The sequence below is a fragment of the Kogia breviceps genome, chromosome 15 (assembly GCF_026419965.1).
Source record: "Kogia breviceps isolate mKogBre1 chromosome 15, mKogBre1 haplotype 1, whole genome shotgun sequence".
Classification (NCBI taxonomy): Eukaryota; Metazoa; Chordata; class Mammalia; order Artiodactyla; family Physeteridae; genus Kogia; species Kogia breviceps.
In genome coordinates, this window is record NC_081324.1 from 67,613,942 (window position 1) to 67,641,469 (window position 27,528).

The 27,528-nt window shown below is 59.3% G+C and overlaps 2 protein-coding genes across 2 annotated transcripts in view; one reads left to right on the forward strand and one right to left on the reverse strand.

Moving 5' to 3' along the window:
- The window catches only part of ZMAT5 (zinc finger matrin-type 5), a 25,855-nt gene extending 13,382 nt beyond the window's left edge, over window positions 1-12,473 (forward strand). Inside the window, exons 3-6 of the mRNA XM_059040917.2 lie at window positions 3,257-3,319; window positions 5,351-5,431; window positions 6,683-6,794; window positions 12,073-12,473. Of these exons, the coding sequence (XP_058896900.1) occupies window positions 3,257-3,319; window positions 5,351-5,431; window positions 6,683-6,794; window positions 12,073-12,202 (386 nt within the window). The 3' untranslated portion in view covers window positions 12,203-12,473. The remainder of the gene's footprint in view (window positions 1-3,256; window positions 3,320-5,350; window positions 5,432-6,682; window positions 6,795-12,072) is intronic.
- Window positions 11,703-23,827, reverse strand: CABP7 (calcium binding protein 7). Its single transcript, XM_059040913.2, has 6 exons — window positions 23,770-23,827; window positions 22,923-23,109; window positions 15,546-15,689; window positions 14,631-14,743; window positions 14,169-14,322; window positions 11,703-13,944 (listed from the first exon to the last, which is right to left on the reverse strand). Exons 2-6 carry the CDS (start codon window positions 23,029-23,031, stop codon window positions 13,817-13,819), a joined length of 648 nt encoding a protein of 215 aa, XP_058896896.1. The 5' UTR covers window positions 23,032-23,109; window positions 23,770-23,827; the 3' UTR covers window positions 11,703-13,816.
- Window positions 23,828-27,528: the final 3,701 nt, after the last annotated feature.

Genomic DNA, 27,528 nt, shown 5'->3' on the forward strand with positions numbered 1-27,528 from the left:
CAAAAGGATTGGCCTTGGACCCTTTATCTCATGGCTCATTCATTCAGCCAACACTTGGTGAGCACTTAGCGTGTCCTTGGCTCCCAGAGAGGCTCTGAAGACTTAAAGGTGAATAAAACAGGGTCCCAGGGCTTCCCTGGTGGCGCAGTGGTTGAGAGTCCGCCTGCCGATGCAGGGGACACGGGTTCATGCCCCGGTCTGGGAAGATCCCACATGCCGAGCGACTGGGCCTGTGAGCCATGGCCTCTGAGCCAGCGCATCTAGAGCCTTTGCTCCGCAACGGGAGAGGCCACAACAGTGAGAGGCCCGCGTACCAAAGGAAAAAAAAAAAAAAAAAAAAACAAGGTCCCTCTCCTGTGTAACCTCACACCCCATTACAACAGTGTGTTCTGGGTGGAACCCCTGTCCCACCCAGGCCTCCAAGCCCTGCTGACCTGTCCCTCCAAGCTCCAGCCACACTGACTACCACAAGTACTGTCCCCTCTGCAGGCATGGCTTTCCTGCTGTCCTCCCCACCCCAGACAGTCCTCTGGGGTGCCCTCTCCATCCCCTGGGCCAGGTCAGGTCATTTGGCTGCGTGCTGGCTGTTTACCCCGTTTATATCTACATGGATTAGTGTGACAATTGGAGTGGAAGGAAGGACCAGGTCTGACTTGTTCTCCACTAAATCCTCATCCTGGCGCGGCGCCTGGCACACAGGACGTGCTCAGTAAATGTTTGTTAGATGAATATCTCAATGAACGAGCAAACAAACCCAGGGCAGCAGGGCAGCTGTTAATTTGGGGAGCTGAAGCGAGAAGGACCAATGGGGTCAGATCATGAGGAGCCTTGAACGCCAGGCGGAGGAGCAGGGCCTGTGGCTGGAGGTTCTCAATCCTGGGTGCACTTCAGAATCACTAAGGAGCTTTTAACAATTCTCATGCCCTCCCCTTAGATGAATTACAACAGAACCTGAGAAAGATGGGCTTGGGCTGTGTATACTTTAAAAGCTGCCGAGTGATTAGCTGTGTGGCTGGAGTTGAGAACCACCAGCCAGATGCTGGGCAGCCTGGAACTCTTCTCCCATACTGAGTCACCCCATCAGTGCCCCTTGTCTAAGACTCAGACTCAGCCCCATTTCCAGTTTAGCTGTCCTACCCCAGTTGGGCTCTGGGCAATGTCCACATGCCCTCCACCAGCCCTCCTCCCAAGGGAAAGCCTCTGGCACCAGCTGGGTGGGCTGAGTCTGACAAGTCCAGTGCTGACCCCCTCCCCACGCTGCTGGCCCCACCCACACTCCTGCAGGCCGCCCCGGGAGTGAGTCCTCTGATAGCTAACTCTCGACACCAGCAGCCCAGCCCTGAGGAAGTGAGGAGCCCCCCTCAGAGTCGGCTACTCACCAGCCACCAGGAAATCAGCAACCACACAGGAAAGGGTGGGGGCTTGAGACGCACAGGCCAGGGTTCAAACCTGGCACTGCCACTTCCTATCGTGTGTGCCCCCTTTCCCTGTGTGAACCTCAGTTTTTCCATCTGCAAAATGGGTATGTTCATGTAAATGGTGGGTTTATGAGGAGGAAATGGAGTAAGAACTGCTCCCGTTTATTGAGCATCCACTTCAGAGGCTCTCAGCCCTGGCTGCACGTTAGCATCACCCAGGAACCGTGGTGCTGATGCCATTCCCAGCCCCACTTTCCCACAATTCTAAAGTGGGACCTCCTCTGCCCAGTGCTCTCTCCATCCATTATCTTATTAAATGTTGACAGCAGCCCTACCAGGTGAGAATTTTCCTCCTATTTTACATATGGGGAAACTGAGACTTGGAGAGAGTTCACCTACCAGTCAGGGCTCGTTAATGGGGAGCCCACCTAACCCTTCACTCCATTTGGACGTGGCCTGGAGAGTATTCAATTGGAAATGCTTGGTACCTGCCCCAGCTGGGAAGTCTGATTTGAGGGCTAAGTAGGAATTTAGTGGTGAGTTCTCCATCTTGGAGTAGCCAGCAGAGATGTGTTTGATTTCTGAATAAATTTAGGAAAGAAACAAGGAAGTGTAACAGAAAATCTAAACAAAGAAGAGCAGAGGACCCAGGGGGCTCTTAGAGTGAAGGTCAGAAACACCAGGGGAACTATTTTGACTCGGTGACTTTGGAATCCAGTGAAAAGGAATGGCTAACACCATGAAATGAAGCATAGAAGTCAGAAGTCAGGTGGGATAAGGCTTCCAACAGCCATTAGACTTCTGAGGTGGAGGTCATGGTGACATCTGGAGGATGTGGTCCTGTGTACCTGGACTCAGTAGCCCATGGTCTTTCCTTTACCCCAGCGGCCTCTAGAAAAGGCAGCAGATGGATGGGGAAAGTGCACAGCCCAGACCTGGCCTCTCCTTCCTCCAGGGCGACATGAGGGCCTCTGAGTCAGGGCACCTTCCTCACTTGTCTCACTCACTTACAGATTTTGACTGATTGATTCCTTGCCCACCAAGGAGCATTCAAGATTTAAACTGTACCTATATGATGAAAATAAAAGTAGGAAAAATTGGAGGAAACCGGGGTTAAGGTTCATATCCAGAAAGATTGCCGTGAAGTCCTGTTGAGGCTGGTGGCTAGTGTGAGAGGGGAACAGAGGGAGGTGGGGTACAGCCATGGCCATGGAGCGATACCTGGGCCCTGGGGTTTACTGGTGGGCTTTTTAGGTTTTTGTTTTTTGTTTTTTGGGTTTTTTTTGAGGTATGCGGGCCTCTCACCGTTGTGGCCTCTCCCGTTGTGGAGCACAGGCTCCGGACGCACAGGCTCAGCGGCCATGGCTCATGGGCCCAGCCACTCCACGGCATGTGGGATCTTCCCGGACCGGGGCACGAACCCGTGACCCCTGCATCGGCAGGCGGATCCTCAACCACTGCGCCACCAGGGAAGCCCTTTAGGTTTTTATTTTGAAATAATTAGAGAGTCTCAGGAAGTTGCAAAGACAGTACAGAGAAGTCTTCTGGTACCAGGACTTTAAAAAAAAAAAAAAAAAAAAAAACCCTCCCAGTATGATCCACTGTGCAAAGTTGAGAGTCTCTGACCTCAAACCTGGTCCTGGCCTTTGGCTGGGTCTGGGTGGGGTGGGTGGGGCTGAGGTCACCTGAAACTTGGATCACTCTGCCCAGCACCCCTGCCTGTGGGCATCCCCTCTTACCCTCCTCCGTGGATGAGGACCTCTTTCCTTCCCTGATCTCGGTGGTAGGAAGTGCCTGTGTGCAGCTAAAGTCGGAACCCGGATCCTCTCTCCTCACAGATGCAGCTGCCATCTTGCTGGATGAGCAGAACAAGCGGCCCTGCAGGAAGTTTCTACTGACAGGTAAAGTGTTCTACTCTGTTCAGGTCCCCCTAGGGACCAGCATGCCCTGTCTGATCTTCTTGGACTTCTGCACAGCCTCCCCCCACCCTCCCGCCTGAGCCCGCTTTGTGGCCTTGGTGCGTCAGCTGCTGACTTGACACAGTCAACAGGGGCCTTCCCAGGTGTTGTGCCTTATGACATCCAGGGCTTGGTCCTCAGCTCTTCAGACCTAGAATGTGATTTTATCAGCTTACCCAGAACAAGCAAGGGCTGGGAGATTGCAAGTAAATCCAGGAGATACTAATGGGTGTAATAGACTGGCTGATTAAGTTAGCCTGGGAGCCTGACCTCCACTGTGCCCTCCCTCCCAGCAGGCAGGGCTGGAGACAGGAACAGGCCTGACAATGCTGAGAAGCTTCAGGGTTAGAACAAAGGACTCTGGGTGTTCGTTTCACTGCTCAGTACGCAGCTAATAAAGATGCATATAGTTCAAAGAGACAAAAACCTCAGTAAGTGAAGGAGCCAAAGGCAGATGAAAATAAGGGTAGGAAAAATAAGACAAGGCCAGGAGAATGCTTAGTCTCTACCATGCTTGCCTTGAGGTCCTGTGTACTCTTAAGGGTTTGGCCTTGAGTTTCCTAGCAGCCAAGGCAAAGAGGAAAACCATGATGATTAACATGGTGTAAAAGGGAGCTTAGCACCAGGGAGAGGTACTGCTGTTGGCCTAGAAGAGCGGGGTGAATGGCCGTGCTCCCCTCAGGAGACTGTGCTGCCCCTAGAATGGGCACCAGGCCTGCGAATCAGGGGCTGCCATTCCCCATAGGCTGCACCTTGATGTGAACACACTGCTGGTAGGCAAGGCTGTCTTAGGACACCTCTAGTCTCCTATTATTATTATTATTATTTAAATTTATTTATTTATTTATTTTTGGCTGCTTTGGGTCTTTGTTGCTGTGCGCGAGCTTTCTCTAGTTGCGGCGAGCACGGGCTACTCTTTCACTGTGGTGCACAGGCTTCTCATTGCGGTGGCTTCTCTTGTTGCAGAGCACAGGCTGTAGGCACGTGGGCTTCAGTAGTTGTGGCACACGGGCTCAGTAGTTGTGGCTCACGGGCTCTAGAGCGCAGGCTCAGTAGTTGTGGCGCACGGGATTAGTTGCTCTGCAGTATGTGAGATCTTCCCGGACCAGGGCTTGAACCCATGTCCCCTGCATTGGCAGGCGGATTCTTAACCACTGCACCACCAGGGAAGCCCTATTTTTTTTTTTTAATTTTTATTGGAGTGTAGTTGATTTACAGTGTTGTGTTAGTTCAGGTGTACAGCATAGTGAATCAGTTACGCATATACATATATCCACTCTTTTTTTTTTTTAGATTCTTTTCCCATGTAGGCCGTTACAGGCTATTGAGTAGAGTTCCCTGTGCTATACAGCAGGTTCTTATTAGTTATCTATTTTATATATAGTAGTGTGGATATGTCAGTCCCAATCTCCCAATTTATCCCTCCTCCCCCTAGTCTCCTGTTATTTTGAAAAACGTTTTGGTCTCCCCAGTTGAGATTTGGAAAGCCAACCTGGACTTTGGTACCTCCTTGACAAAGCTGCCATTAAAGCCTTTCTGGGGCGCAGTCCAGCTACTTGTGCCCTCGCCCCCCCACCCCGCCATGGGCAGGGGGCACCAAGGGGAGGGCGTGAGGAAGCAGAACCCTCTCAGGGACCCACTATAGTTAGTCGGAGCTGCGAGCCAGGGCAAGGGGAAGTAACAGGAGACAAGCCTGCAGAGGCTTATGGAACCCAATCATGAAAGGCTTCAGTGGACTTTGGTCCCCGGCCAGGGAAGGGCTGTGAGCAGGGCCTAGTGGACCAGACAGGCCACGCCGGCTGCTCTTATGGCTGGGCCAGAGAGAGTCCAGCTTATTCCTCAGGGCTGGAGTTGCTACTCCTTAGTCCCTAACACCCTGCCCCTAAAACTCTGGTGGACCCTCATCAGGCTGGCCCTCAGCTCAATGGTAGGAGTCCATCCCGGGCAGCAAATGACTCTCTCCTCCCGTTGCAGGCCAGTGCGACTTTGGCTCCAACTGCAGATTTTCCCACATGTCAGAGCGAGACCTGCAGGAGCTGAGTATGCAGGTGGAGGGTGCGTTTCACTGGGACCCTGGGCTGAACAGGGGTGGGTGCTGGGGGGATGTAGGGGAATGCTGCCCTGTGTCTCCCCCCTTCCCCCTCTTTGGTGGCTGCCATGTGGGGTAGGCTGAGGGCTATCCAGGGCATCAGGAACTGCCTTCCACTCCAGGCATGAGTGGAGAAGGAGCCAGGGAGCCCCCGTCCATGTGCCCGGCTGGGTTTAAAGTGACACGCATGGCTTCCTGTCCTGGAGTCCCGAGGGTGTGCCTCAGCCCCATCTGGGCCCTGCTAGCCTGGCATTCATTCGTGTACACCCATCCACCCTTCCTCAATCAGGCAACGTGTTTGGAGCCCCTATTCGGCCCCTGGCAGATCCCCCACTGTGCTCTGGGGACAAGGGGATAAAGAGAGCACCTTCCCTGCCATTAGGATGCTCAGACCTGGGGACTACAGGGAAGGGCAAGTTAGCTTCCCTCTGGAAACTGGTATGTCTGCCTTTGGGAAATTCACTTCCTACTGCTCCAGTTAGAGATAAGGAAATTCCCACTTGGATGGTCTTTATCGATCTTAGCATGCAGCCCCTCATTGAATGGATGGAGAAACTGAGCCTCACGTGAGCCCCTGTCCAGTGCGGCTCCTCTGTCCATGTGGCCTCGGGCAACCAGCGAGCATCTGGGGTGGCCTGGCCTTCGCCCTCATCCACCAATAGGCCTCACTCCCCTCCGACCAGTCAGACCCTGTGGGCAGTGCCCTGCCCTGGGGATCTGATGACAGTGTAGCCGCAGCCCTGCCACAAACACAGGTTTCTAGGAGCTTTCCCAGGGTGGAAGTGAGGCCTTATGGGCCAGGCCAGCGAGTCCTGGTGGCAGCTGTATCTCCAGCTCTTCCAGCCATGGTCTCTCAGAGCCGTTGGCCCATGGTGGGAGAGCGCACGCTTTGCCCTGTTCTGCAGTCCACGCTGCCTCCCTGACCCCAGGTTTGGACCCCTTCTGAGGACCAGGCTCTCAACTATCCTGTGTCCAACTCCAAAAAGCTTGGGAGGCAGCCAGTGTTTTGTCTTCACTTCATGGGGAAGCAGAGTGAGGCCCAGAGGGGCTACCTGGGGAGGTGGCTGCAGGATGGGGACAGGCCAGAGGCCCTGCTCCTGGCCTCCCAGACTGTGCCCGCCCCCCTGCCTCTGGAAGGTTCCAGCTGCTTTGTGAGAGTGTGGGGTTCAGATGGGGGTGAGTATGCCCCTCAGTTGCCTGTCTCTCTGTCCCCACAGAGGAGAGGTGGGCCAGGGAGTGGCCACTAGACGTCACTGAGCTCCCTGAGGTCCACGTGGAGGACTGGCTGGAGAAGAGAGCCCAGCGGCTGAGCTCGGCCCCAAGCAGCAGGTACAGGCCCTGTGGGTCCCCTTCTCTCATGCCCTCCAGGAGCAAGACCCCAGCCAGCTTGCCCTTGTCTCCACGAACTGCCCAGGGACCAGACCCGGGCACCCCCAAAGGACTCCTCAGGTGGGGGCCACATTGGGGGCTCTTGGGTCCCCAGGCCCTGGCCAGAGGCTGAAGGGCACTTGCCTGAAGGTTCCTGTGCCTAGGCCTCATCCCCCTGCCTTAGTGGAGTCTGCAGTGGCTGAAGGGGGCAGGTGGCCAAGCCAGCTTGACTCCACATCACCAAGTCCATTGCCAGAGGCAGAGGCCTGACTGTGGTTACTGAGGCCCCAGAAAGTCAGTCACCACACTGTCCCCTCTAGGCCCTGACAGATAGGCATGGTTGCTCCGACCCTGCAGAAGGGGAAGTGAGGCTCATGGGATGATGTGACTTGTTCAAGGGCACACAGCTCAGAGCAGGCACAGCTGGGATTGCACAGGCGTGTGACAGGCTCTTTGTCATTGTCCCACTGCCTCCTTGAGGAGGGGGCTGGGGTGGGGCTGGCCCAGCTACTGCCTGGGCCCAGCACTCAGGATGCTCAGAAGTGGACAGGGTGCCCTTTACCCCTTGTATAGGGAGCACCCTGGGTCAGGAGCCCATAGGTGTGTGCTGCGTGCCATCCCAGGTTCTCCTCTTCAAGGTCACCGCCAAGACCAAAGCCAGGGCTCCTGGGGTCTTCTACCAGGTATTGAAAGAGAGAGAAGGGAGGAAAAGGGCTAAAGGATGTGCCTGTGAGCTGCCTGACTTGGTAAAGTCACCCCGTGCCGGGCTGCCTCCTTTCCCATCCTGCACTGGGACCCGGTGGCCTCATGGGACAGCAGGCTGGCTGGGACAGTCTGTGGGGTGAGGCCTTCCCTTGAGGCTCCGCCAGGAGATAAGGGCCAAGCTTCTTGCCTTCTCCGGGCCTTAGTGAGGAGAGCTTGTTAAGCTGTTTTAAAATTAACTTTAATTGTTTTTAAATGTGCCCAGTTTGTCCCCCGACCTTGAAAATATATAGTACAGTCATAACTCCTGTGTTGGAGTGTGATGTCCCTTCCGTCTGGTCCTGTCAGAAGTGGTTGTGATCTTGGTAGTGTGGGCGCCTCCCTCGGAACTGGTCCAGGGACCCATGTCCTGCACCCCAGGCTTGGAGCTGAGGCCACTCAGAGAACTCTGGGGGCTTCCCCGCTCCCCCGCTCCCTGGACCCAGCTGCCTCCCTGCTCCGCCACCGTGGTTCCTCTGCTGGGAGTGAGCCCCAGAGGCCTGGGCACCACCTGGGCTTGTGCCGAGGGCTCCGGGAGACCCTGTGGCCGAGGGGGTATGGCGATGGGTAGAGATGGGTGCCCTGAAGTCCCTTCCTAGGGACAGATGTGTCCCTGTGCTAAGGCAGTGTGCCTGTGACCATGAGACTCAGAGGACTAGGGGACAAGATGGAGAAACTGAGGCTGAATGACGGGCCCAGAGTCACAGGAAGAGTGGTGACCACATGATAATCAGGTGTGTTGGTGCTGTGGTGTGCCCGGCACTCAACCCCGGCCTTTAGGGGGATTGGTGCCCCCGGTTTGTAGCTGAGGAATCTCTTCCCCTCCAGGAGGTTGTGACTGCCTTCGTCACACACCTGCTACCCTTAGAAGCACTCAGCTGTCACTTGAGAGAGAGCTTAGGTCCCTGCTCTGACTTTGGATCCTGGGCCACTTCTGTTACCAGGTCTAGGGCTGGCCAAGGGCCAGTGCAGTGGTTGGCCACTAAAGCTGGAAGTCTGCAGTGGTAGTGGCAGTAGCCGGCTGCTGGGATGGCAGTGACTATTTCTGGAATAGAGCTTGCCGCTGGGGACCACCCTAGGCTGAACCCTATCCCCCGGGCTCCTCTCCCACTGACCACCCAACCTGGCCCCTCCCAGGGGACCTGCTTTTCCACTTGTTCTCTGTGCCTTTGCACCTGTCCACCTGCCTCCTGAGGGCTTGGAGCCAAAATGAATTAGTCTCTGGGCAGAGCAGGCCAGTCCAGCCTTGATAAAAGGAGGTTGTTAGGAGGGAGGTGACCATTTATCATTGCTTTTGCCATCACAGCCTCGGTCTTCCTCAGCCCTCTCCCCTCAGATTGGTCTCATGAAAAATGATACCCACACCCTTGCGGCCCACAGGCTTTGGGCTCTGCCCTTGCATCGCTGGCCACCACTCCATGGGGTCGGGGAGGTGGATTGCAGCCAGGAGGCTGCCTCTCTCTGTTCCCTGAGTCTCCTACCATCAAGGCAGCCCTGTGGCAACAGTGCCCTCTCTGCCCTTCACCCACCCTGGCTCTCCTAGACGTCACGGCATCCCCTCCTGGTCTCCTACCTGTCTCTGCTCCTCCAGTCCATCCTCCACACAACAGCCCCAACCAGCTTCTAGAACATTCCCTGGCCCCAGCCCTGCTGAAACCCTCCTGGGCTTCCTCCCCGTCGGGGGCACCCAGACTCTGCAGCCCAGCTTGCAGGGCCCCGGAGAACTTCCCTGCCGCCTCCACGGCCCTTGAGGGTCACCTTCTCACCTCTCCCATCTGGCCTCTTTGTCAATCCCGCCGGACGCTTGGCAGCTGGTTAGGTGTGGTGGGCGTTTCTGATTTGGGGGCACCTTGTGACACTATTTCCTCTGCCTGGAACTGCCCCCCCCCCCCGCCACGTCTGCCTGGCAAAGTCAGACTCATCCTTCAGGCTTTAGCTGAGACATCTCCCCTTTCTCCCCTTCCACCCCCGGGCCTCCCCCTCACTGCCCTGAGCTCACACTGTCATCAGCCTCGCACAGGCCCAGGACATGTTGGCTGCATGAGAGAGCATTTGGGGGAGCAGGGTCCCGGTCTGGAGGACTATTCCTGAGTATTAGTGCCGTGGGCGCCTCGTGGGGATGATTCTGGTGGCCCCTCTTCCTCTCTGGGTGTCTGTGTCCTCCCGCCAGGACACAGGGCAGAGATGGCTGCCTGGCCCACCTGGGGCCACCCAGACCCTAGGGCTCTGACCTCACAGGCTGAGCAGAGCCCTCAAGGTGAGCCAGGCTAACCATCCTTGTAAAGGGGAGATGGAGGCTCGATGGGGCCCCAGCCTGGTGCATTGTCCCACCCCCGTGCCCCAGCAGACTGACCCTGAGGCACCTGCTGGGAGCAGACAGTAGGCGGAGGGAGGGGCCAGCCTCAGGTGGGCAGGCCAGTCCCTGTGAGGCCAGTGCTTGCCCCTGCTTTCCACTGTTAGCTCTTCAGATTGTGACTTTATCTGTCTTAATCTTCCCTTTTGCACCCCTCTCAGGGCTGGTGCTACTGTTCTGGCCCACGTGCCTCCCTAAGACTCTCCTAATTAGGACCATGGCTGGGGACAGGTGAAAGAGAGCTGCCCTGTCCCTGTGACGGGGCAGACAGGCCAAGAGAGAAGCCACGAGCACAGTCCTGCGCACCTGTGTCCCCATCTGCTCTGTGCAGGCTGGAGGGGTGTGCTCCAAGGCCTCGGGGCCCGCATGTCTGAGGCCCGGGGAACGCACCCTTCTCCTGGCGGGAGGCTTCAGGTGCCCGGGAGTCTGCCCTGTGTCCTAGAGGAAGGGCCTGAGGCTCACAAGAAGGGGATCCCCAGTGGATCACACCCTCTCTAAGGAGAACTGCGGTCACCCCAGCCCCACGGGGAGCCGGGGCTTGGCTGGCAGCCGGGGCTCTCCCTTCCAGCAACTGCGGAGCCTCCTCCATTCCCACCCTTCTCTGCGCCTGGTGGAGTTTATAAAATCTCCCCAGCACCATAAATCATGCTGGGAGCCGCTTTCTGTGCTTTCCAGTGGGCAGCAGGCAGCCGAGCAGGGATTCCCCTGTCCTTGTGCCACGGGAGGCCCCAGAGGCTGCACCGGGGCTGCCTGAAGCCCTTGCTCTGGGTCTGACAGCAGGTCAGGCCCAGGAGGGGTGTCTGGTCGAGGCTTCAAACCTCTCTTAGTGGACCTGGGACACTCCCGTCCTGCAGAGGCCTGGCCACTGGGCCCCTGAGCCTGCCAGGGCCTCACCTTCACTGAAAGTGGGGCCTGGGGCTGGGCTGGGCTGGGCTGGGGGCAGAAGCATGAGGGGCCAACATCTGGGGCCCACGTGTAGGTGGCATTCTGGCCTCTCACCCCCCATTCTAGACTGTTGTCGCTTGGGACCGTGACTGATCCCATGCACTTTAGTTGCCTCATCCATAAAATGGGGTTCAGTAAGGATTCTTGAGGTTCCTCTCGGCCATGATGTCTGGCCCAGAGTAGTGTCCAGGCAGTAATAGCGCTCAGCCTGGCTGTTTGTCATCAGCAAACATTCACTGGGTGGTTCCCTGTGCCAGGCCCGGCTCTGGGCACTGCGGGAGCAGATGGATGCCACCCCATACCCTGGTCTTTCCCCCTTGGAGAGCTCCGGTCCTACAGGGGCGACGTGAGCTCCCAAGTGAGTGCAAGGTAACCTGAGGGGCAGAGCAGCCCCGGAGTGGCAGTCTGAGTGGGGGTCGAGCCCAGAAGGATGGGAATGTGGAGCAGCTGGTGGGGAGGCTGCCTTTGCGCCTCAGCGGCTCCCTTAGGACAGGGCCACCCCGGGGCGGAGCACACAGGGTGGGTGCTTCATATGGGCCCCAGGGCTTAGGAGGTGGCTCTGGGGGCGGTGGACCTTAAGGGGAAGGGGAGTGAGTAGCATGAGAAATGAGGCTTTTAAAAAAATTTTAGACAATATTTTTTTCTCATTTCAAAGGCTTGCGTGCTTGAAAAACTTTCTTGAAAAGTATAAAGAAGTAGAAAAAAATCACCCATAATTGCACCACTCAGATAGAACCACTGTTAACATTTTGCTGTGTCTTCCAGGTTTTTTTTTATGCATTTATATATGCTATATATCTTTAAACAAAAATAGTATCATGCTATATACATTATTTTATAAGCTGCTTTTTCTCCCTACTCACACAGTAGTACATCATGACACCTTTCCTCGTCAGTGCATATAAGTTTGCCTTAATTCTCACACAGGCTGCATAGCATTCTCTGCTGTGGACGTGCATATATATTTAATCAGTCCCCCACAGGTGGACACTTAGGTTATTTCCATTTCTTATAGCTCAGTCTCTGCCCACAGCCCCCCTATTTCCTTGGGCTCAATCCTAGAGGTGAGGTGGCTGGCTCAAAGGGTCTGCGTGTTTCTGAGACTCTGCCTTCCAGGGGAGGGTGAGCTGGAGTGGGGTGCCCCCACCTGGGCCTGGGCTGTGCTCCACACTAATTCTCTGTTCTTCTCTTTCCCTCTAGGACTGAACCTGTCAGAGCCACCGTCTTCCAGTACCCAGTGGGCTGGCCACCAGTCCAGGAGCTTCCTCCATCCCTGCGGGCACCCCCGCCTGGGGGCTGGCCCCTGCAGCCCAGCGTCCAGTGGGGCTGAGTCCCTTATCCCTGTCTAGTCAGCCCTCCAATCAGCCACAATCAAGATAAGGGCTTGTACGGGGGACACCCAGGCCCCCTCCTGCTGCACCCCATGGAGCATCTGAAACTAAAGACTGGGCCTGGCCTGGCCTCTCTGAGGCCTAAGCGTCCTCCCCAACCAGATGCAGCCCTGGTCCTGGCTCTGAGCTAGGCAGCTCCACCACCCCCACCCCAACGGGACATCTTGAGAAGACTTCCTTCCAGATGTTTATAAAGAAAGTCTGTCACCACCGTTGTGTGGCTGCTCTTGCCCCTTGCCTGGCGCCCTCAGTTCTGTGATCTGGCCCTGGGTCAGATGATGGGCAGGGCTGGAGTGAGGTGAGGTCCTCTCCAGGGTGACCGGAGCTTGCTGCCCTTCTCCCTTGGGGGCCGGCAGAGGCTCAGCACAGCCGGGCAGGGGGCGGCCAGCGTGGCTGTGACTCGCCCAGGCGAGCAGTAGCCCCATATCTGGGGAGGGGAGCTGAGGACTCAGTCTGCCGTCCTGGCCCCCACATCAGCCCGTGCTGAGCTGGTGCCCGACTGTGAGATGGCACAGCTCGGGCAGGGATGGGAGCTGGGTCTCCAGCCTGGATGGTGTGGAGAAGCAGGCGACCCAGGAGGATGGGCCCTGAGCTTGGGAGAGTGGCCTGGCTGAGCTTCCTGGCACTGACACCAGGGGTGGCTTCTGCCCTGGAGGAGCCCCCCAGTCGGTAGGGAGACCACATAGGCTGCTCAGGGGATTCACAGCCTCTGGACCCCAGCTCTGCTTCCTGCCTCCACTGCACTCCACTGTGCTGGGGTGCTGGTGGGCGATGTGGCCCTCAGGTCACTGGGCCTCTGGTGGGGGGCCCAATGGGTGAGGTGGCAGCTGGGCCACTTCAGATGCTCCATCCTCCATGAGCTTCTGCCCTGCCTTAAAATCACCATTGATGGGGGAACTGAGGCCAAATCTGGGAGCCCTCTGAGCCTCAGGGTCCTCATCTTTGAAATGGGCTGATTCTCTAGCCCTAGTGGGTGTTTGGAGGAGGGCTGGGTTTGAGTCTAAGGAAGGTCAGAGGAAGGGACTCAGCAGAAGGCCAGGGGCTTCCTCAGGCCATGCCAGGGAGAAGGGCCCAGGAGACCCCAGCCTCGTGTTGCCCTCCAGGAGGAGGCTTTCTGTCCCCTGCACTCCCCTCCGTGGCCCTGGGCAGACCTGAGGGACCAGGGTTGGGTTGGCTATGTGGCCCTGGGCACACAATGCCTCCTCCTGCCCAAGGGACCTACAGCTACTGGGACCTGTATAAATTCCTCCTTAATTTCCCAGGAGCCCCTGCACAGCGGGAGAAGTTAGTGCTACATACAGGCCAGGGTGGGGCACGGGCAGGGTGCAGGCAGGGCCAGGGCCGTCCTCAGAGCCACCACCAGGCCCTCTGCAGCTGGGCCACAGCTCCATGCAAGGCCTATGGGGCAGGCGGGGTGGTGCCAATGGACGCCCAGGCCCTGAAGTACACGCGGTGGTGGCCCAGGGAGTCGGTGGAGGGAGAGGACTGCGGGCGGCGGTGGATGTGGAGGGCGCCCCACGCACCGCGCGCCCCACGGGGCACCCAGGTGGCGCCTACTTCATGCCGCTGCGCAGCACCTGGTTGGCTGCGATGAGCATGACGCTGATGATGAAGGCGATGGCAAAGGCGCAGATCAGGCTCTTGCGCACGCACGTCTGACGGATCTGCTGGTTGGAGCAGGCTGTGGCCACCCACCGCCGGGGAACACCAGAGAGAGAAGGGGACAGCCAAGTGATGGACTCAGGAGCCGCCTACCCTTTTGCACATGGGCTCGTCCCGCGGGGCACACAGGGACGCAAGGTTTGAGGCAGGCAAGGAAGCCCCCAGCCCCCTTCTGCAAGCCCCTGGTTCCTCCCCTGCCAGAGCAGTCGGCCCGCCCGTGGGGTCCCGGGGTGGGTCACTCACTCTCCACGTCCACGGGGCACTCCTCCGCCGTGCCTAGGTGGCTCTCCTCCTCCGTCATGATGATGTTCTCAATGTCCTTCATGGACAGGTGCTCACAGAAGGTGTCGTGGAGCAGCCGCTTCAGCTCGTCCACGGTCAGCTTTTGCATGTCACACTTGGGTGGGGGGAGACAGCGCTCTGGCCACCAGCACCACCACGGTCCCCCCCAGCACCTGCAGCCACACAAGCCAGCGACAAGCCTCCAGATTCTGGAGGGCTGGGAACCACTCACTCCATTCTCTGAGTCCTCAACCAACACCAGCCTCCCCAGGGAACCCCATGGCCCGCTGGGAGACAAGATGTCCAGTGGACAGAGCCTGGAGTTGTCATCCCCCCCTTTATGGTGTGGACCCGACCCTTCGCTGGCCCAGTACAGCCCTTCACTGTGCACACAGCCCTGGGTCCCAATCAGCCAGGGAGTACCTTCCAGAAGACGGTGTCAAAGTCAGTGCCGTGGAATTTCTCTGGGATCCCTGAGGTGGAGAGCTTGGGTCCCAGGAGGGTCACAAACTCCTCGAAGTCCACTTGGCCATCACCTAGAGCGGGCACAGTTCCAGTCAGCTGGTGAGGCTTCACCTGGGCACCTAGGGCCACCATGGGACCTCAGGCAGGTCCCCTCCTCAGAGCCTGATGTGCCAGTCTCTGGTCTGATGCTGAAGCCACTGAGTGTGCTGAGACCCCACCTGACAAGGAGGGGGTGGGGGTGGGGGTGGCGCGCAGCAGGTGGGCCCTGAGCAGGCCTTGCATGTGGGAGACACATTTCTCTCTGAACCCTACATGGCTTCCCAGCACCCTGCTGCTGTCCCGGAGCAGGTGTGGGGCCGGACATCCTCCCCACCACAGACAGGAAATGAAGCTCAGGATGGGGGACCGCCTGCCCAGGTCATCACCTGCTCTCTGGGTGGAGATGAGGTGGGGGAGGCAGCCAGAGGAGGATGAGCGGAAGGCACTGGGCATTACTGGTTCTTATGAGTTTTTCCTTGATTAAATGCCAGGTGGCAAATATTTACAACTAAATTGATCTTGTATTTTTGGTGATGGGAAGTGGGGTATTTAGTATATCCGTTCTGCTTTCCTGTACTTTAAAAATTTCTTGGAACACAGAGTGAGAGGGGCAGAATCTCCAGCCTTTGGATATGGCTGAGGCTGTCACACTCTCTCTAGCCTCAATTCTCCAGGCTGAGAAATGGGGCCAGACCTGGCTGCAAACCCAAGCCATAGGCTTGGAAGGCTGGCTGGGAGTAGGGAGAGTGAGAGGCCCCCCCATGGGCTCAGTCCCCAGACTTGCCCCTCCACACCAGGTGAGGGGTAAGGAAACAGGCAGGGGGCAGGGCTCACCGTCCATGTCCAGCCGCTGGATGATAACTTCCAGCTCCACCTCGTTGGGCATGTATCCCAGGGAGCGCATGGCCGTGCCCAGCTCCTGCTTGGAGATGAAGCCATTGCCATCGCGGTCAAAGACTTTGAAGGCCTCTCGGATCTCTGTGTGAGGAGCAGAGCAGGTCAAGACCTCACTCCTGTCCCCGACAGCTCACTCCCCAGACCTCCAGGATCCCAGATGCCACAGCCTGAGCCCGGGATGGAGAATCCCCCCTTCCCCTCTAGAGCCCAAAGATCTGGTCAGAGACAATTGGCAGGTGACTCAAGAGTCCACTATAGCGCTGCCTCCCTGGAACTCAGGGCAGGCCAAGCAGGCAGCAGAGGTGCCCAGGCCCCGCAGCAGTGACAAGACCGCCCCGGGGGTCTCCGGCTCCGCGTGCCAGGCTCCCACAGCCTCTCCAGGCGTGCTCACGACGACCCCGTGTGGCCGGTACCACAGGTCCCACGGTGCAGGGGAGGACGCCGGGCTAGGCAGCCAGTCTTCTGTGAGCTGCCGAAGGCTTCCCTGCCCACCCCCAACTCTGTCCCCTCTCCCTTCATCCCCATCGCACTTCCTCCCCAGGCTCAGCTCCTTAACACCGGCCAGCACTCATTAATGGCAGCCACGTGAGGCAGCCGCGGCTCGGGGCTAATGGGCTGACAGCTCAGTGCAGACTGCCTCCCAGACGGAGCCCAGGGTTTTGGGGAAGACAGAGGATGGATGGAGCAGCCCCAGGCCAGCTCAGGTGAGGGGGGCTCACTTCCCTCCCACACCCATTGTATGTAGGAGGAGACAGGCCTGAGGACCTGGGTGACTCAGGGGTGGGGAGCAAGGCGCTGGGCTGGGAGCCTGGGAACAAGCAACCCCGTGAGTGACCTTGGGCCAGCCTCAGTCTTACCCACAGTAAAATGGGTGGTAATGGTGTAAGGATGAAAGGGTTTTACCAAGGACATCCAGGAACTGTTGAGGATTGAAGGGTCCTAACCTCTCCCCGTTCACCCTTTTTTCACCTCTGTTTCTCTGTTTGCTGTCCCTTCATTGTTACTCAGCCCAAGAAGGGTCCTAGAGAACATTTCTTGTTGATGGGGAGTGAATCTCAATCCACTCCCACCCTCTCTGCTCCAGCTTCTGGGGGTCTCCTTGTTCAGTTCGCGGGCAGAGGTGAGCTCATGTGCATGCGTGCAAGCGTGCATGTGTGCGTGCAAGCGTGCATGTGTGCGTGCGAGCATGCATTTGGAAGCAGAGACAGATGAGATGCTCCACGCTGCTCGCCTGGAAAATGAGGCCCAGAGAGGCTAGGTGGCCAGTGTGGGGTCAGGCCTGTTTCTGGTGAGGGCAGGAGTTAGTCTGGCCCAAGCCTGGCCTAGAGGGTCTGTGAGCCCCTGAAACTGACTGTGGGATCCTGCACCTTGGGGTCATCCCCTGATTCTGCTGGACCCACTATAGCCCAGAGAGGGTGGCCGTGTGTCCCAAGCCACACAGCAAGGTGGCTTGGGCTGAAGCGCCAAAGTTCATCAGGCTCCTCCCACCTGGCATCTACAGCCAATGCCTGGAGGTTCCAGTTGACATGCAGGGCAAGACAGATTCAGTGGGCCACTCCTGAGTTGCCTAGGCCCCCAGACCCTCTGACTCTGGACCACCCCTTACCCATCCCAGGCAGGGCCTGAGAACCTGGTCTCCTAACCAGTGGCCCCTTGGCCAGGAGAGCAGCTGGGAAGGGAGATCTGGGCCAGGCCCAGGGGCTTCTGTAAACCCTGGACTCTGGAAACTCCAGGCCAATTCCCATCTGAATTTTCCAGGGCCACGGAGGAGGTAGTGAGCTCCCCATCCCCATAGGTGTGTGAGCAGAGGCCCAGCAGTTACAGAGGCTGCTGAGGAAATTCCAATCACCTGGGAGTCTTTGGGTTCAGAGGAAAGCACTGGCCATGCAGCCAGGCACACCCTCTGCCCATCCCTCCACACACACACTTAGGTTTCTGGCTGGCACTGTTGGCCTCCTGACCCAGCCACGGGCTCTGCCCACCTCAGGTGTCCTGAACTCCAGCCCTAGGGGCCCTTTCAGTCATGGTGGGCACCAGGGCTGCTCCACCTCCAGGCCTTTGAATATGAGGCTCCTTTTTCTTGGAATGTTCTTCCCCTCACCATGGTGAATTCTGATACATCCCTGGTTCCCAGCGTGGATGGCATCATCTCCCTGGAGCCCTCCCTGCCCCCGCAGCTGACTCTGGCCCTCCTCTGGGCTCCCACAGACCCCACTCTTCCCCCAAGGATTCCTTCTTGACCACACCAGATTGTGAACTATGAGACGCCATGAGAGCAGGAGCCAGGTCAGTCTTGCTCACCGCTGTGTCCCCGCTACCTGGAACAGTGCCTGTCATTCAAGCATAACCATTTGCTAATAAGTGGTTAAGTGAATGAATGACTGATCAGGGAGCCCACCCACCCATCTGGAGCACACACACAAAGGAGCTGACCAGAAGTTCATGCTCCACTTGGTGTGGGGTCATCACTCAGAGCCCATTTACTCTTAGTTTACAAATGATCCTAGTAAGGGCAAGCGTTTGCTTTCTACTCCCCAAGCAGGCAAGAAGCAGGAAGGGAGGCTGAGGATGCTGCTTGTCCCCTTGTGCAGTCCCTAAGGAACCCCTCACTCCCTGGGCCACCCAGAGGAGGGGGATCAAGCCGAAGTCAGGGGTCGGGGAACGATCCTCAGACCCCCCCAGGTCAGGGGCTGGTTTGGAGAACCCAAGGCAGGCACCCCATCCTTCTGGGTCCTTGGTCGGGAGAGCTCAGGGTGGGATGGCAAAACCCTGGACCCACAGTGGGGCTGCAGTGGGTGCTGGCTCCCTCCCCTGCAATGAATTGCGGTCCAGGCTGTCCCTCCCACACTGACAGGGGCCAGGTGTGGCTCCCAGAGCCCAGGGCTGCTTCAGTTGGAGCCCCTGATCTCCTTCTAAAAGTCTTGAGAAAACACACAGGAGACAGTGGAGGGCAGGTGAATCTTGGGGTCCGTGGGCAGGCGACAGGCTCAGGGGCAGCCCTTTCTCAGGCAGGACTAACCTTCCAAGACCACGAGATCAATCCAAAGACCGCCACCTCCTCACTCATGTGTCGCCTCAGCCACTCCTCCCTGGCACGCCTGGCTCACACCTCAGTCTTACCCTGTGTCCTTGCCCTTGCTCAGAGCTGTGACCCAGCACCAGCTGATTTCTGAGGCCAAGTTCAGGGATCACCTTCTCGGCCAGAGAATCAGTACTAAGTCACACAGATTCAGGGTCAGATCCCAGCTCTCCCACATCCTGGTCGGGTGCCCTTGAGTGGGTGTTTGCTCACCTGTACAATGGGGCTGCGGAAATGACTAAATAAGAAAATCAAGCATGTAAGTGCTTGGCTGGGGCTGGGCCTGGCTCAGAACAGGATGCTATAAATCAGAACATCCCAGACATTCTGGCAGAGCCGGAAGGAGAGGGAGGACTAGGGAAGCTTCAAGCACCAGGCTGGCCTTCCTGTTTGCTGGTGCCAAGACTTGGGGGCCCGGGCTTGGAGTCTGGCTTTGCCACTTAGCAGCCGAGTGACCTGGGCAAGGCACCTCCCTCTCTGAACCTCAAGAGCCTCGCCTGTGAGATGGGAACGTGACTCTTGCCCCATCTCTGAAGCCTGGACTCTGCTGGGGGCTCCCAGAGTGGGGTGGGTGTCCTGTTGCTGCTGCCACCATCGGCACACCCCAGCTGGGCATGTTTCCCCAAAAGCCTCGCTCTGTTCGCTCCCCACGAGGCTGGGGAAAGCCTGCCGTGCTCCCCCTTGGCATGGGGAAGCCTGGCCCAGGCAAGGGCTGGCAGGGCCTCTGGGTTTCCGGGCTGACACTGGTCCCTACCTGCCACCTCCAGCCTGATGCCCTCAATCCCCTCCCTGTCCCAAGGAGCTGCGTCAGGGCCTGACTCCCCAACCGCCCCCAAGGGATGCGAGCACTGTCAGGGAGCCAGAGTCCAGAGAGGGGATGCGTGGGCTGGAGGTCACTTTGAGGGGAGCAGTGTCTGTCCTCTGCGGCGACGGCCACTCTCCGCGGCATTGGCCTCGCGCCCCAGCACTTTGGCCTCCCCAAGATTCCAGCCTGACAGAGGCGGCTGCTGGGCTTGCAGAGAAGAGGGGCAGGAAAAGGGACTCCTCTGCCCCCCGGTACCCCGAACGCCCCCGTTTGGCCACTCTCATTGCAGGCTCCACCATCTGACTGAGCAGGTCAAGTGCCAAGCCCAGACCTCTGCCCTGGTGGTTGCCTGTCCATCTGTCTTCCTTCTCCTCTCTCAGAGGGAGGGCCAGGCTAGGGCTTGCAGCTGCCCCAATTCCCACCCTCAGGTGCTCAAGCCCGTCAATGCCACTGGAGTCAGCCTCAGCACTGCCACAGGCCAGGGGGGCTCTGCTGTGTGCATCTCAGGGAGAATCTGGGAGATCTTGTACCTCTGCCTCAAGGGAGGCTGGGGGATGCAGACCAGCCCCGCCTAGCCACATCTACCCTGCCAACTGCCATCCAGGGGTCCCCAGGTGCCTCTGCCAGAACTTCAAGGCCGTTTCCACCCACCCTCTCCCCCAGTCTGCCTTTCTGGCCTGGTCCCCCTGCATACCCCGTGTTCCTTCCTCATGGGCCTTCCCCGACCCCCACCCCTCAGCCTCCCCGCTGCTGCGTCCCGGTCTCCAAGTCCCCACTGCATGTCAGGCCCTGTGCCGAGCACTTCCATCACATCCTCTGTCACTGGCAGCCCTGGGGAGGGGCAATGTCAACCCCCTTTTACAGATGGAGAAACCGAGGCAAGAGAGGCAAGTGATTGCCCAAGGTCCCTCCATAAATTGAGGGAGCAGAGAACTCAAACCCACCACTGCTTGGCTAGGAAACCCTCACCTTAAGCCGGTGCTCTCCACCTCTCTTCCTAGTCCTCCTCCCCCCTCGGACTAACCAGCCCCTGGATTTCTGCAGGCAGGCACATACTGTCTGTAGCATTTCATCCCAAGCTGCCGGGCTCCCTCTCCTCGGCACATGTGGCTCCCCCAGTGATGGGCATCCTCCCAGCAAAGAGCCTGGGTCTTACCCACACTACCCTGGGGTGGGAGCACTGGGGAGGTGGAGGGAGCAGAGGGGGGATCTGTGCCGTGCATGGTCACCCTTCCCACCCAGCCCTGGCACTCAAGGCCCACTGGGGCCTGCAGAGACTTGGTCTCCTAGGAGAAGGGCTTCCAGAGTGCCTGCAGCCAACAAGAGGGCCGATCACAGAGGACTTCCTGTCTTCATCCATGGCTGCCTGCAGGCCGGGAGATGGGCTGGGGCCACCAGGCATCTGCTTGCTCCATGACGCCACCCCCTCCCATCCCAGGGAGGGCTCTGTCCTTCAGATGCCCCCTGTGCCAGGTCCTTCTGCTTCACAGGGCCCAGGAGAAGTGGACAGGAGAGGAGCAAGGAGTGCATTTTGGTGTGGCTGGTGACTAACGTTCCTGGGCTCCTGCCAACATGTCCGCCATGCGGTCCAAGGGGAGCCTGCGGCCTCTTTGCCCCTGCACTGCCCGCCCTGTGCCCTGCTCACCCCTGCACCCCAGCCTCCTCAGCTTCTCCCCTTCCTTGGGGTCTGTACTCCAGGGCTGGGAGATCAGGAGAGGAGGGACCAGTGAGGCCCATAGCACGGCTGCCAGGGTCATGGTGGGGTGCTGGGAGCAAGAGGAGGGAATGAGGGGAAAGCTGCCTGGTGTAGGGGGACAATGTTTATCCTTGCCCGCGTGGCCAGGAGGAAGGTGTGGAGGAGGGTCTGTGGAGGGGAAACTGGTAAGAGGTTTGCGGTGGCCCAGGGCAGGAGAAGACAGTGTTAGGGAAGAGACAGCCTATGCCCCATCCCCTGCCCTCTTGTCCCTCATCATACTCCCTCCTTTTCCCAGGCCCTGGATGAGACTTTTTGTTCCTGGGCTTCGGCCCAGACAGGGCAGGGACTTGGGCTTTAGAATTCAAGGCCAGAGACCCAGTAGCGGCACCCATCCATCTGTCCTGCCCGCCTCAAACATCAGGCTCCATTTCCATGGCTCTCCCAAACTCTGGAGGCTTTGGGGGGGACTTGGTGAGAAGCAGGCGGCTCATAGTCTGTGGTGCAGTGCGGGGGTGGGGGTGGGGTGGGGTGGGGGTAGCTGTCTTCTCCCGTTGATCTTCCCCCTGATCCCGTCTGACTCCCCCAAGATCTGCTCCCTCCAGGGTTGGGGGATGAGGCTGGATCTCTCTCCATGGCTTGTGCTCCCACCATCATCCCTGACTGTGCTGGTGTCTCAGCTGCACCCCCCAAAGGCCCTGTTGAGTCCCAGACCACAGAGACCCCTGGACCTAAGGTACCTGAAGAGAGGCCCAGCTTCTGGGTGATTGCAGCCCATCCCTCAACAGCAGACAAGCAGATCCCAGGGGGCCAAGATACCCATCAGCCCAGAGCCCCTCACTCCACTCCATATGGGACCCCAGGAGGTCTGGGAGGTGGGAAAACCTGAGCACCTGTCCCCTGCCCAATAAGGAAAGAGCTCGCAGGCCCCAGGGGTCTCATTGCTCCTCAGAAGCCTCTGTCCAGGGACCCTGGCCTCTGCCATCTGCTCTGATCTCGCCTAGCCTGCTTCCTATGGTCCCCATTCATGTCCAGAGGTGGAGGGACTCCAGGGGGACAGATTTAGGTCCCGGCCTCTCTGCCTTTCCCTACCAGGCTTGGTTATCTCAACCAAGCCGCCCAATCTGGCCACTTGTTGTCGCCACCACCTCCCGGGCCGCCTTCCTGGCGCTCCAGGCTAGGGGTCCCCGCAGGGTTGTGGGGAAGGGGCTACGGCCGCAAGAGGGGCTGCGGGCAGCCCGGGAGCCGGCAGGAGCAGGGCAGTCGCCCTCTCTCCTTCTCTCGCTGCCCGAGCAGACTGGATTTCAAAAGCGACACGAGCGGAATGTCAATGCCAGCGCAGAGCCGCGGGCGGCCGCCGCGGAGGGGATCAAGATGCGGGTGCTCTGGCCGGGCCGGCGGAAGGGGCACAGCTCAGACCCCCAACCCAACCCGCCGCGTTGCCGCACCGTCACCGCGGATTGCGCGGCCCCGTGACCCCGCTGCGGGGCCCGGCAAGTTTCCGCAGCGCGGGGGACCACGCGGGCAGGGGCTGGGCCGCCCCTCCGCCTTGGCGACCCCCACCGCGGCGCCCACGGGTGCGAACTCGTCCTGCCTCCCCGCGCAGCCGTTCGATGGAGTGCCCACCTGGCAGGCGGCACCTGCAGACAGCCCCCCGCCCCTGCGCCCCTAGACCGCGCTTCACCTGGGCGCACAGGTAGGAGGGCCGGCAGGCGGGGGTCCCGGCGGTGCACTCACCCTCGAGCTCGTCCTCAGGGATGTCCACGGGGCGCTGCTCCGACAGCAGGTTGGGCACGGTGTAGATGCCCCGGTACATCAACGCCGCCGTCACCGGGTGGAACGGCATCTTGGAGGATCCGCGCCCGCCCGCCCGCCGCAAACTTTGAGGTCTGGGCTCATGGGCCGGCGGCGGCCCCAGGGGCGGCTGGAGCGGGCAGGGCGTGCGGCTGTGGAGGGCGGCCCGGCGGCGGCAGTGGCGGCGAGGCGGGGGGCGCCCCTCCGGGGGCCTAGCGCCCCCGCGCCCCGGGCCGCCGGTCCATGCCGTCCCTCCCTCGTTGGGCTCCCGGCCGGGGCCCCGCAGGGGCCGCGGGGGCGGCGCCGCTCGGGCCTCTCCGCTCGGGCCGCTGAGCGCTGCGCCCGCCGCTCCCGCTTCTCGGTGCCCCGCGCGCTCCGCGCTGCGCGCTGCTCGCCGCCCGCTGGTCCGCTCGCCGGCGCGGCCGCCCGGCCCGCCGCTCCGGTTCTCGCCGCCTCCCCTGCTCGCTCGCTCGCTCTGCGCCGCGCTGGCTGCGCTCCCCGCCTCCCCCGCCCGCCGCCCGCCCCCTTTGCGCTCCCCACCCCACCCCGCCCGCCCCTTCCCGCCGCCGTGCCCTGTGCGGCCGCCCCTCGCCCGCCGGGGGTTCCTTCTTCCCTTTGCCCCGGGCTCCCTTTTCTCCCTGAGGAGGATCACTCGCCCCGCCAGCGCCCATACAAACCAAGTCCGCAGCCACCGGTCTTAAATTAAGGTGGGGGGTGGGGCCCTTCCTTCCAGCCCCTTGGCTGGCCCCCACCCCCATTAACAGAGAGCCAGGAACTGAGGACCAGATACCTGGCAGCGAGGGGAGGTCTGCCCCAGGCGCCTGGGTCCTCGAAGAGAATCACACAGTGTTGGCGCCAGGAGAGGCTCCAAAGTGGGGAAACTGAGGCTGAGAGAGAAGGGCGTTGACCAAGGTCATGGGGCAGGGCCGGCAGGCAGGAGCTGAGGACAGCTCTGAGGCAGGCTTCCCTGCCCTGTGGCTGATACCTTGCACCTGACCTTGCCTCCAACGGTGGAGCCTCCTTCCCAAGCCCTCACCACCGCTCAGCCTGCAGAGAGGGAGCCAGGCCCCAGAGGCAGTGGGGGACAGAGAGGTGGCTGGGTTCCTGTAGGGACTGGTGTGAGGCTTTGTCAGTTCACATAGCTCCAGGTTAGACCTAATACTTGTGCAGGGCTCTCCCAGGCCTCAGAGCATGTGTGCGTGTGGAGTGAGGGGGCAGGTGTTTGTGGGAGCAGTATGCCTGTGCATGTATCCGTTATCCACGAGGGTGTGTACATGTGTTTTCGAGTCCACACGCAGATGAACGCATGTTGGGAGTGTGTGTGGACACCTGTGCGTGCCAAGGTTGTACACTGGGAGGGGAGGGCAGGAACCCATGGGCAGGTGGGGGTCAGCGTGCAGCCCCTGGGTGTGGGCCTGTGTTCGAAGACGTCCATGCATATTTATGGAGGAGGGATTGACCCTCTGGCCTCGCCGTGGCCCTAGCTGCGGACCCCGCCCCTTGAGGCCCCATCGGAACCACCTCCCTGCCCCCTTTGGTCCAATCAGCCCCCGGCCCCACGGGGAAAGCTGATTGCTATGGCCCTCCACGGCCCTGCCCTTCCCAGGCTGATTACATTTTTCTGCTTTTGTCGCTGATTAATCACAGCCCTGTCTCATGGCCTGGGGAGAGGGGCTCAGGGAGGGATGCCAGCCTTGGCTGAGCTGGGCTGGGCCAGGCCTGGGCCCCAGCACTTCTTGGACTTGGCTGTGGACACGGCTCCCAGCAGCATCTACAACCTGCAGAGAAGCCAGGAAGGACCCCAGCTGTTTGTCTGTCTGTCTCCCCAGCCTCTATGGGCCAGCTGGGTGCCCATTAGGACCTGGGGCTGGGGGCGGTGTGAGGCCCCAGAAAAGCCCCTCCTGAAGCCCTCCTAGTCCACCTGTCCTGGGTCTGACATTCCACCCTTAGAGCTGAGTGCTTTGAGCTCTCTTGGGTCTTCTGCTGGAGCAGAGGAATGGGGAAGAAATAACCTGGACCTCGGAGCCAGACAGACCTGGGGCTGCTGCCGTGGGACCTTAGTCACCTCCCTTAACCTCCTGGGGCCTCGGTTTCCCTCGTGAAGTGAGGGTGGCAGTGCTACCTCCCGGGCAGTGTGAAGATGAAGAGATGTAACATATGAGAGGTGCCTGGCAGGGCCTCCCTGTGTGTCTTGGGAGTTTACTATTAGCATGAAAATCCCCCTGAGGAATATGCAATAATAATAATTATAGCTGCAACGTACTGAAGGGGAGCGTGAATGACAGCAGCTCAATCCTTTGGTGTTTACTGAGTGGCTAGCCAGTTCTAAATCAGGAGCCCTACGTCTAGGGAAGGTGGGCTGGAACCTGCTGAGGAGCTGGTGGGAAACCTAGCTCCTGGTGACTTTCCAAGAGGCTGCCACACAGCAAGTTGGCGCTCGCCAGACGGAGCTCCTGTTGCATCCCCTGTGGCTCCCAGCTGTGCTGTCCAGGCAGAGAATCTTCAAAGGACGGGCAGAAACAGTCCCCGAGTAAATCAAGCAAAAATTAATTGTGTGGGCCTGACTAGCACTACCTGAAGGTCTGTGCTGAGGGAAGGTGTGGATGTCTGCTAAGACATGGGCCCTCCTCCTGGCCTCAGCCTTGGTCTGTGACCATCTTGTGACCAGGCTGCTCCCTGGGACAGGCTCCCACCAGGCCAAAGGGACAGGACCCTCCGGGTTCATAGCACCAAGGGATTATAGCACCAAGGTCGTGGTGCACCCCACTGCTTGGGTCATTCTTGACCTCAGGCCAGTCGCTCTCATCTCCCCTGGTGCAAAGCCATGGCCCATGGAGCTGGCTGTGTGTCCAGGGAGCTTCCACACGCCACCAGCTGCACCTGGGCTACACCTGGGCTGTGCATATGACCTGCACAGAGTCCCCTAAGACTCTGAAGGCAGTTTGGCCACACCCCACTCATGGTCAAGGGCACCCCCATTCAGGGAGCTGAAGGGACCAGGTTGGGTCATGCAGCGTTATGAGATAGAGCTGGGGTTCAAGCTCAAGGCAGGAGCTGGGTAGGGATGGGATGGGAATCCAGGATCTGGGCCATGCTGCTCTCTCCCTGCCCTTCCAGGGTCAGAGGAACGCCACCTCCTCTGGGAACCTTCATCGACCTCCTCAGCCCTCTGGTGGGCAGCCCCTGGGTGCTAGGTCCTGCAAGCAAGCCAGGCGGGGAGTCAGAGGATGAGGGGGAGCTGCTTGTACCTGGGGCTCACAGAGCAAGCGCCAGAGGGCTGGGCAGCATGGTTAAGGCCGAAGCTCATTGCCTGCTGAAGGGCAGGTGGCGGGGGGGCAGTTTTTACAGAGGAAGGACATGGAAACGGGGCTTTCGGTTGAGGAGGCAGTGCCATGAGCAGTAAGAGCTCTGCATGGAGAACCCAGAGCTGGACATGTGCCTCTGGGTGTCTCTGAACCTCAGCTTACTCACCTGTTAAATAGGAACACATCCAGCCCCCAGAGTGAATGCTTAGTTCCTGCACGCGAAGTGCTCAGGCACGGAACATGGTGGCTCTTACTATGAGTCAAGGGAACTCCAGGAGGAGGAGCAAAGGTGGGCAAAAGCTCAGAGATGTGTGAGGACCCCACTCAACTCTGGAGGGCAGGGTCCGGGTCTGCACCCCCCAGATCCCAGTGCCTGGCACAGGACTGGGCTGGGCTTGGGAAAGTGGCAGGGACTGGATGAACATCTGCTGAAAGAATGAATGAGAGAATGAATGAATGAATGAACGAAGGATCACACACCAGCCCACCCGCCCTTCGGCGTTGCAGCCCCGTCCTCTCCTCTGCACGTCACAGGGGAGCAGATGGTGAGATCACAGGGTGTGAATTGTGTCTGTCACTCCCCCATCTGGAGAAGGTGCCGCTGCCATCACACTGCACTCCCTGGGGTGCCACTAGGAGACTCGTGGGCCCTCCAGAGAGGGGTCTCCACAGACTTCCCCCATTAGTCCTTGGCTCAGGGTGCTGGAAACCCGGGGAGAGGTGCCCCATCTGTGACTCTGGGAGAATCTACCAAGTGGCAGGGAGGCAAAAGGAGAGAAATGGATACTACCCTGTCCAGAGGCTGGCTGCCTCCCTGCCAGAGACTGGAGCCCTCTCTTCTCAAAACCAGCATGTTCCCCAGCATCCTGTCGCCACCCACATTCAGCACCAGGGAGAGCTACTGGCAGAGCCCAGGGCCAAGCCATACCGGGTAAAGTTGTGGAAGGATCCGGGAGGGCCTGACAGGCAATACATAAACCCATTATCCAGAAGAGGATATCAAAATGGAGGGAGGGCAAGCACCAAGCTCAAGGTTTTGCCGGGGCCGCTGACCGCAGCCCTGCCCAAACTTGGGGACTGCTGGGGGAGGCAGGGAGGTGCTGGTGGGGGAAGGGCACATCCAGGGAGGGCAGAGGCTCTGGCCTCTGCTCCTTGGCTAGGGAACAATATTGTTCCAAGAACCCGCTGGGGACAGTGTGTGGATATGGATAAAATATTCATCATCCGGGAAAACTCACACGGTC

What these genes read in the sequence shown, in the direction of transcription:
- CABP7 (XM_059040913.2), bottom strand. Translation starts at nt 23,031, where the DNA reads ATGCCGTTCCACCCGGTGACGGCGGCGTTGATGTACCGGGGCATCTAC. An exon ending in CCAGCGGCTGGACATGGACG is followed by an intron (nt 14,744 to 15,545) that starts GTGAGCCCTGCC and finishes TGCCCGCTCTAG; the next exon opens with GTGATGGCCAAGTGGACTTC. An exon ending in GTGCCCCGTGGACGTGGAGA is followed by an intron (nt 13,945 to 14,168) that starts GTGAGTGACCCA and finishes GGGTGGCCACAG; the next exon opens with CCTGCTCCAACCAGCAGATC.